Source organism: Patella vulgata, chromosome 5, assembly GCF_932274485.2.
Source record: "Patella vulgata chromosome 5, xgPatVulg1.2, whole genome shotgun sequence".
In the NCBI taxonomy this organism is placed as follows: Eukaryota; Metazoa; Mollusca; class Gastropoda; family Patellidae; genus Patella; species Patella vulgata.
In genome coordinates this window covers 80,298,145-80,308,735 of record NC_065883.2, presented here as the reverse complement: position 1 = coordinate 80,308,735, position 10,591 = coordinate 80,298,145, and the positions used below count along the sequence as shown (strand labels likewise).

Here is a 10,591-nt window from a genome sequence, read left to right as displayed (position 1 = left end):
GCGTATTACCTAAAAGTTAAAATAATAATTTCTCAGTTTAATACACAGCGCTCTAATTAATATTATACCAACACTCAGTTTAATACACAACACACTAATTAATATTATACCAACACTCAGTTCTGTTTTGGAGCCGAGCTGACTCAGTGATCAAGGTGCTGGCCAGCTCGATTACAAGTGCCTGTTTTTTCTTCCTATCCGAATGACTGGATACTAGGCTCAGCGATCAAGATGTCAAGTAGCTCGATTACAAGTGTCCGATTTTTCTTCCCATCCGAATGTCTAGATACTATCCCTTCCCACACCAATTCCGTGAGGAAACCACACTGGAATATCCTGAAAAACTTCCTCTGCCAACACAATGATAGAAACCAATACCTATAAACTTTAACACATGGAGAGAGAGAGAGATGGGGTTTAACGTCCACTCGACACAACTAGGTCATTTCAGGACTAACATATGGTTTAATTTTATTTCAATAATTCGCTTGTATGTTTGGGTCTTTAGCAGTGGGAGGACACCGGAGGACCCAGAGAAAACCCACGAGGTTGGACAGGCGACGCTACTCCTTGTCACGTACAACCAGGCATTCGAAACCACACCAGTCGACTCAATGACAGACTTTATGATACAACGCGCGCACGCTAACCATTCAGCCATTCCCCCCCCCCCCCCCCCAATTAACACATGGAAGAACGTCACCTAAATAAATCAATAGCTGTTTTTCACTATCCAGTCACTAAAATACAGATCCGATTTCGTATCGTTTTTTAATAGTTCAAAATTTCCGTTTTACTTGTCTTTACTACACTAGGATCTGGAAGAGTTGTTATATAACCCACGTTCTAGATGATGTGAGAAATTAGCCAATGAAACGGTATGTTATGGCAAGTTTTTGGCGTAAGTTGCACGAAACTGTGGGTAACCCATTAGAAACTTCAACACTGATTGGTTAATCAAATGCCTGACATAGGGTTAACAGCCGCATGTATGACCTCTGACGCGACCTCCCAGTACAACTGGTCAGATCTTCATGTAGTGTAGGCCATCGAAAGTATAAAAAAATCGAAACGAAATATAGATATGTATTTTAATAAGATTGTTGATTTACCTGATACAACAGGAAAGGGTTGTGGTAGTGGTTCTATAACAGGTTTTTTAGGATAACATTTAGGGATAGCTCCCTGATTACGTAACGTCTGTAGATCATCTGTACTGGGACTACTGGGTGTGGTTGTATAATCGGATATAGGTGCTGGTAGGATTTCTGTGGGTTGCTCATCGGAATCGAGATCAAACGAACTTCCGTCATTGCTAATTGTACTCTCTGAAAAATCTGACGACTTGCCATCACCTGAAGAAAAGAGAATAAAATGTAATATTTGTTGATATTTGTTGACATTTGCAAGAGAGACAAATGGGGTTTAACGACCACTCGACACAAACTAGGTCACTTTGGGACTAACATATGGTTCAATTTTATTTCAATAATTTACTTGCGTGTAGGGGTCTTTAGCATTGGGAGGAAACACGGAGGACCTGGAGAAAACCCACGAAGCTGGACAAGCAACCCTACTATTTAGCAGTGGGAGGAAACACGGAGGACCTGGAGAAAACCCACGAAGCTGGACAAGCAACCCTACTATTTAGCAGTGGGAGGAAACACGGGAGGACCTGGAGAAAACCCACGAAGCTGGACAGGTGTCCCCACTCCTTGTCACGTACAACTGGGGAATCTAAATCAGGACAGCTGACTCAATGGCAGACCTTATGATACCCCGCACATGCGCTAACCATTCGGGCAAGCTTCAGTGGGGCCCAATCTGCCCTTTGTCCTTAGGAATATGTTTCTTTCCCTAATTATGGGGGCATATCAATTAAAATGAAATTTAATGGGGTTTAGCATCCTACTATTCTGCACAGACAGGGCTCATGAAGGCAGAGAGAGGGAAAGAAATGAGGTTTAACGTCCACTCGAAACAGACTAGGTCATTTTGGGACCAACATACGGTTCAATCTTAGTTCAATAATTCGCTTGCGAGTAGGGTTCTTTAGCAGTGGGAGGAAACTGGAGAAACCGGAGAAAACCCACAAGGTTGGACAGACGACCCTATTCCTTGTCGCATACAACTAGGGAATCAAAACCACACCAGCTGACTCAATGACAACGCACATGCGCTAACAATTTAGTCACCCAACCACTTAATGAAGACAGATCATCCCATGATTTTAAATCATGGAACAAGATTCTCTGCGACTCAACTTGCCCTTTGACCTTAGAATTATGTTTGTGGTGTATTAGATACCTGTATTACTCCCAGGTTCAGTTATATCGTTATCTGACCCACCTCCTGTACTGCCCCCTGGAACACCCGACTCCCTCTTACGCTCATCTTGTAGATACCGCGATACTTTAAAAAGTCCCATGATTTCCTTGTTCCGAACTTTTTTACCAGCCACCATATTCTCCGTCAATGTTTGTCCGGAGCTGGTTGTGCCTCCGCTGCCCGGACGAGAACGCGATTTCTGACTGCGGAACATGACTTCTCCGACACTCAACTCCGACGAATCACTTATACTGGAATGGGATGACGAATGGGAAATAAACTTGTTTCCATCCACGGATAAAATCAACGATCCTGGTCGTGAAACATGAGGACTATTACTCGCCGATGTTGTTCGTGAACTTTGATCTGTCCATCCATCCTGTTTCCCCTTTCCTGTACGTGGTTTTATGGCGTCAACAGATTTCGAACTTTGCGTCCGATTTCGTAATCGTATGACGCCGTCGTGTTCAAATCGTTTTACCACTTTTTCTTTCTTATTTTTACTTTTGGGTGAAATGTTTTGATTATCAACCGGACTCTTCTGAACAACAGACACAGCAACTCTATTCAAGGGAGGTAATGACATCCGGGACGCTGGTTTATTGTCTATCGGTATGTGAGCCACTGTACACGGCTCCAAAGCACTTTTTGATCTTCGCACAGCCCTTCTTTCACGTCTCAGACGTAATTTGGGAAGATAATCGGGAGAGAGGTCGGAATCACTTTCCTCTCGTAATCTCTTTGTCTCGTTCTGTGTATCTTTTGGTATCTGGGGATTAATTTCAACTTCAACTTGCGTCGTTATTGGATGAGGAACTTCTGACCTTAAATTTTTGGAGGAGTTGGGATTTGATTCTGCAAAGACAATGATATATTTAATACAGAAAAAAAGAGAGAGAAACACATGATTCAATTTTATTTCAATAATTCACTTGGGCGTAGGGGTCTTTAGCAGTGGGAGGAAATCGGGGGGCCCAGAGAAAACCCACCAGGTTGGACAGACGACCCTACTCCTTGTCAGTCACGTACAACCGGGGAATCGAAACCACGCCAGTTGACTCAATGACAGACCTTATGATACAACGTGCACTCGCTAACCATACAGCCATCCAACTCCACGAAATGAAATAAAGAGAGAGAGAGAGAGAAATGGGGTTTAACGTCCACTCGACACAAACTAGGTCATTTCGGGACTAACATATGGTTTAATTTTTTATTTCAATAATTCGCTTGCGCGTAGGGGTCTTAAGCAGTGGGAGGAAAGCGGAGGACCCGGAGAAAACCCACGAGGTTGGACAGGCGACCCTACTCCTTGTCACGTACAACCGGGGATTCGAAACCACACCAGTCGACTCAATGACAGACTTTATGATACAACGTGCACTCGCTAACCATACAGCCATCCAACTCCACGAAATCCTACTTTTGTGCATCGACTGGGCTAATGAAGACAGACACACACCATACAATGGGCTCTGAGGGACAGCAGCGCTACAACCTACTCTTATATCAAATTCGACTAGACACTGTCCTTGCCAGCCTCTCTGTCCTGCACAGGTGACAAGGGGAAATCCAGGGGAACTTTATCGATCTGGCCCTGGTTTCACAAAGCATTCTCAGACTCAAGCTAAGAATTTACTCAAAATTGTTTGTCTTATGTTAACTAAAATATAGCTTTTTATAAAACTTTTGTTGTTTTAATGTATCAAATACATCAATAAGAAACTATGTGCAAAATTTTGTGTTTCTGGATCAAAGATATTTCTCATAAACAGTGATTGAAAGTTGAATAAATTGTTAATTAAAGTCTGAGAATGTTTTATGAAACCGTGGCTAGTGACCCACCGCCTTACACAGTGAGTCACTGCAGCTTCTAGGTTTTTTTATACATACCGTCTACACTACTTGTTGTACTACCCGTAGAATTTTTACCACCAGGACTTTCACCAGTCAAATCATCTTCTATAACAGCCAATGGTGCTATTCCTGTATCCCACTGTTTTACTAAAATATACAAATTTTCACTCACAGTATAATGAGTTACTCGGGTGCTATATTACAGTCTATAACAAAAGTTTAGGGACACCTTATGAAATTGCCTTAATTTTGACAATTTTGATTCGATCGAAGAATTTGAAGAGCTCGTTGTCCTAGCGGAATGAAACTTTGACGTCATCGACCAATCTGCATAATTTGGCCAATTGGAGTGAATTCGTTGACTGATTGTAGGAACACACGAACGGATGAGAACGATATATGATATGTTGTGGATACAATATGCAAGTGACAGTATGCTGGGAGCTTTTGTTATAGACTGTATTACTCATAGTATAACGAGTTACTCAGGTGGCATATTATTACTCGTGGTATAATGAGTTACTTGGGTGGTATATCATTACTCATAGTATAATGAGTTACTCGGGTGGTATATTATTACTCATAGTATAATGAGTTACTCAGGTGGTATATTATTACTCATAGTATAATGAGTTACTCGGGTGGTATATTATTACTCATAGTATAATGAGTTACTCAGGTGGTATATTATTACTCATAGTATAATGAGTTACTCAGGTGGTATATTATTACTCATGGTATAATGAGTTACTCGGGTGGTACCGGTATATTATTATTCACGCCATTTTAACACCTTACTCCAAAAACTTGCTAATCCTTCACATGCGGGTTATATAACAACTCTTCCAGATCCTAGTGTAGTAAAAACAAGTAAAACGAAATTTGAACTATAAAAAAACAAAACGAAATAGGATCTGTGTTATAATCAGATTGGTTTAAATATAAAATGTAATGAAGTTATTTTCAATAATGGAAAGAAACATATTTTTGTCCTTACCCTTTAAAGGTTTTGATTCAGAAGTGTTGTGTGTTTCTGTCTCTGAAATAATCTCCAATTTAGATTCAGTCTCTGCTGGGGTTGTCTCCCTTGCACGACTGATTGAAACCATTTCAATATTTTCAGGGACTTCATTTTCATTGCTATAATAAATTAAAATTTCATTAATAATAAGACAAATAATTAAATGAAATGAAATGTGGTTTTGCAACGACTGGACTAATAAAGACGGGCATACGCCATACAGTGTGCTACATGTGCATGTATCTAGGAAATTTTGCCTGGAAAGTTCACTTTATGGGCTACTCTTATATAGAATTTCAACTGCCAAGGGATCTTTTATGTGCACGCCAATGTGTACACGGGGCCTTGTTTTTTTTTTGTCCCATCCGAACAACTAGACAGCTGTTCTTGTCAGGCCCTCTGATCTCAAAGTTAAAGGATATATTGAATTCCAACTGCCAAGGGAACTTTTATGTGCACGCCAATGTGTATACGGGGCCTTGTTTTTTTGTCTCATCCGAACAACTAGACAGCTGTCCTTGTCAGGCTCTCTGATCTCATAGTTAAAGGATACTACTAGGGGCTTAACGTCCTACTTTTCGGCACCAACTGGATGAAATGAAGACAAGACATACGCCATGTGTTACGCTACGAGGGACATTTTGCCTGCAAAGTGGCACTACAGTCTACTCATTATTCTGAATTCTAAATGTAGACGGTTTCTTGTACGTGCATGCCAATGTGTATATGGGACCATGGTTTTTCATCCCATCCGAATGCATAGAGATTGTTACTTGTCAGACCCTTCATTCTAAATCACTGATGCACCAAAAATGCACCAAATGTTTGTTTACCAGTATCTGAATTGAATCGAATTGAATAGAACATAATATTATTTGATTCACCAATAACTGAATTGATGTCGGACAATTAGAACTTCACTAAAAATGAGAGTAGTTTTAACATACCAAATTTCTATAGTTTTATTGGTGTTCTCGGTTGATCCACCTTTACTAGCCGGTGTTTCTGATTTCACATCGTCTTCGATTACCTCCCCTGTATCGTACATATGATGAAGGTGAAAGTTGATGAACTTTAACACTGAGAATAAAACAGCTAAAACACCACAATATATCGCCCATATGCCTACAGTCGGTTCCAATGTCTGAAAAATCAAACCAAACAAAATAGTAAAAATCTTCACAAATCAACATAAAGCTTCAAGTTATGAAATAATTAATCCGTGTCCTCAACATTTTTGCAAGTTAACAATCCGCTGATTTACCTCGCTGATTTACCTCTTACTAAAGCGGAGGGAGAGAGAGAGAGAGAGAGAGAGAGAGAGAGGGGGAGAGAGAGAGAGAGACAGAGAGAGAGATGGGGTTTAACGTCCACTCAACACAAACTAGGTCATTTCGGGACTAACACATTATTTTCAATAATTCACTTGTGCGTAGGGGTCTTTAACAGTGGGAGGAAACTGGAGGACCCGTAGAAAACCCACGAGGTTGGACAGGCGACCCTACTCCTTGTGACAAACAAACCGGGGAACTGAAACCACGCCAGTTGACTCAATGACAGACCTTATGATACATCGCGCACGTGCTAACCCTTCGGCCATCCAATTCCCCCTGACATAAAGCATCTTTAAGAATAGAACTTATATTTTTACATAATACACATCAATATACCATAACCAATACGCTAAATAATAACATCCTGCACCCCTGTATATCAAAAACTAAATCAAATTTGTTTCCATGGAAACACAAAGATAGGTTGTCAGGCAACAAAACATACGCCCACAGCAGCTAAATCGTCCGAGCGGTCGACAAGGGTTGTCGAATATTCATTCCTTTGTAGGTAATTGGGGGTCTTTACAAGACAATTCCATACAAATCGGATTATAAATTTTGTCGTTTTGAGGGTTTACAAGGTTCTACAAACTGAAACAAGGGTCTCAACTCTGGAAGTAATCTACAGAAATTGTTGAAATTTGACAGGCTTTTTTGTTTTACTAATTGAAATAATGCATATAAATTTCATACATATCGGATGATAACTTTCATCAATCGAGCATTAACAATGTTTAACAAAATGAAACAAGGGCAATAACTCTAGAAGTAATTATTGTAAATTGCTGAAATTCAATAGGCTTTTTCGTTTCACTAATTTAAATCATGCATATAAATTTCACAAAGATTGGGTGATAACTTTTGGCCTTAGAGCGTTCACAAGGATCAATAAAGTGAAACAAGGGCCATAACTCTAGACGTAATAAACGGAAATTGCTGAAATTCAATAGGCTTTTTCGTTTCACTAATCTAAATAATGCATATACATTTCACAAAGATTCGGTGATAACTTTTGGTGATGGAGCATTAACAAGGTTCAATAAAGTGAAACAAGGGCCATAACTCTAGACGTAATTGACGGAAATTGCTGAAATTCAATAGGCTTTTTCTTCTCACTAATTTAAATAATGCATATAATTTTCAGAAAGATCGAATGATAACTTTTGACGTTAGAGCGTTCACAAGGATCAATAAAGTGAAACAAGGACCATAACTCTAGACGTAATTAACGGAAATTGCTGAAATTCAATAGGCTTCTTCGTTTCAGTAATCTAAATAATGCAAATAAATTTCACAAAGATTGGGTGATAACTTTTGACGTTAGAGCGTTCACAAGGATCAATAAAGTGAAACAAGGGCCATAACTCTAGACGTAATAAACGGAAATTGCTGACATTCAATAGGCTTCTTGGTTTCAGTAATCTAAATAATGCATATAAATTTCAGAAAGATCGGATGATAACTTTTGGCGTTAGAGCGTTCACAAGGTTCAATAAAGTGAAACAAGGGCCATAACTCTAGACATAATAAACAGAAATTATTGAAATTAAATAGGCTTCTTCATCTCACTAATGTAAACAACATATATCAATTTTAAAACAATTGGATGATAACTTTTGGCGTTAGAGCGTTCACAAGAAATTGTGGACGATGAACGGACGGACGGACGGACGGGCGGACCCACCGACGGACGGGGGCGACGGCAATATACGTCCACATTTCAATGTGCGCGTATAAAAATGATTAAATCCGAGAAATTCAAAATGAGCAAAAGACGCAACTATTATAACAGACAGAAGTTTGTACAAAGTTTCATAAAGATATTTTGCGATCGGTTTGTGATTCCGAAACAAAAACGAACGAAATCTATTTTAGAGTCCCTCCTGTAACTTTATTTGCCGCAGGATAATAAAAACATGAATCAATATAAAAATACAAAATATACACCAAATCTAATAACTAGGTAGATTGTTACTATAGCAACAATAAATAGGATTAAACAAAATGCTTGGCTCTCATGAACTAACGCTATGAAAACAAGGTACAACATGTACTCGATCCTGAATCAACCCACGACTTGAATTCTTTCAAGATTTAGAATACAGAAGTGCCAAGGTCAAGGCACTCGACACTATTGAACTGCCTTAAGCGATAAGTACCAGTGACTGTACCGTACATGTAGAAGATATGACTATTTAATGGGTTTCTTAATAGACAAATAATAATTAACCCTTTGTAATTCGGCTGAATTGATTTATTATGCCATACAGACCGGTTCATTGTTTTACCAATCAGTTTGATTGAACTTCGAGAGGCTAAAGCTGACAAAAAACTGCCGATTAAAATTCCTGGTTTAGTTATTTAAAGTCGCTGAGATTTGCGGACAATATCAAATATTCAACGGCTTAATCCATACTAACATGTTATCAAAATGAAATGAAATGAAATGGGGTTTAACGTCCTACTGTTCTGCTCCGAACTGGGCTAATGAAGAGGGGCATACACCATACAGTGTGCTATCAGGGAAATTTTGCTCGAACAGCGTCACTACGGCCTACTCTTATATCGAATTCCAACTGTCAAGGGATCTTTTACGTGCATGCCAATGTGTACACGGGATCTTGTTTTTTTGTCCTATCCGAACGACTAGAAAGTTGTCCTTGTCAGACCCTACTACGTCCTGCATCACTGACAAGGGGGAACCATGTCGGAAAATCTGGATGAACTTTCTCAGCCAATGCAGGGATTGAACACCCGACCTCCAGACTAGCGAGATAGCGTCTTACCAACTCAGCCACCGTGATACCCAACATGTTATCAGATTGATTATTTATTATTTGAGAAGACTGACGGGGGGGGGGGGGGGGGGGGGGGGGGACCCACAGGGTTTACCGGTCAGCCCTACTCCTTGTAACACACAACCGAGGAATCAAAACCTTGTCACTTGACTCTATGACAGACCTTCTGATACAACGTGCACAGGTAACCATTCGGCCATCCAATCCCCCTACACACACACGTAACCATTCGGCCATCAAACGCCCCCCCCCCCCCCCCCGATTTCATTTGAAGACCAAAATAGAATATTAATTGAGAGAGAGAGAGAGAGAAAGAGAGAGAGAGAGAGAGAGAGAGAGGTTTAACATCCACTTGACACAAACTAGGTCATTTTGGGACTAACGCATGATTCAATTTTATTGTAATAATTCCATTGCGCATGAGTGTTTAGCAGTTGGAAGAAACCAGAAGACCTGGAAAAAACCCACGAGATAGGACAGGTGACACTACTCCTTGTCACATACAACTGGGGAATCGAAACCATGCCAGTTGACTCAATGACAGACCTTATGATACAGCACACACGTCCAAACCATTCCGCCATCCAACCCCCATTTATACTATAGCTATGATGGTCAGATGAATGACATGACAAAAATTTACTATTTACAGTTGCCCCTATTCTGTGGGCCTATTCAATTTCAATAGGCCTACCCGTACTAATAATTGTTTAAATCAGCCATGAATCTGGTCGTATCAGTCGATTACCATACACAGTAGTTACAGTTGACCCTACATGCATTCAGTATTCAATTCAATAGGCCTAGGCTACTATTCTAATATTAAATTGTTTATATCCTTGAACTTGAAACTAAATAAAAATTATATTTCTTTCATTCATATTAGAATTTTCAGCAGAGATATTCAAAGACTAAAAGATACAAATAATACTTGATAATCATAGATAACTTACAAGATATATAATTAGAGGGAAGGCCAATAGAAACATCCATAAATAGAGATGAAATGTGTTACAAAATATGCCTTGATGGGGATCGTAAAACCAACCCCCCGTCAAGGAAGCCCAAATTCCTTGACGCAGAATGTCCAAAATATGAGACCCCATCTGTGGGATTAATATACAAAATTCTGCTATCTTTCCATGCCTCTACGTAGCCTAATTTGAGTCCCGAAGACGTGTTTTTTAAGCTACATCTCTTCTCGTTTCTTCAACTCTGGATTACATTTTACAATTCACGTCCAATCTCGCGTG

At 39.7% G+C, this 10,591-nt stretch overlaps 1 protein-coding gene across 1 annotated transcript; it reads right to left on the bottom strand.

The window, feature by feature from the left end:
* Positions 1–2,207: 2,207 nt before the first annotated feature.
* Positions 2,208–10,564, bottom strand: LOC130012892 (pecanex-like protein 3). Its single transcript, XM_056100992.1, has 5 exons — positions 10,292–10,564; positions 6,154–6,350; positions 5,183–5,325; positions 4,222–4,332; positions 2,208–3,183 (listed from the first exon to the last, which is right to left on the bottom strand). Exons 1-5 carry the CDS (start codon positions 10,442–10,444, stop codon positions 2,300–2,302), a joined length of 1,488 nt encoding a protein of 495 aa, XP_055956967.1. The 5' UTR covers positions 10,445–10,564; the 3' UTR covers positions 2,208–2,299.
* Between the last annotated feature and the right edge of the window lie 27 nt (positions 10,565–10,591).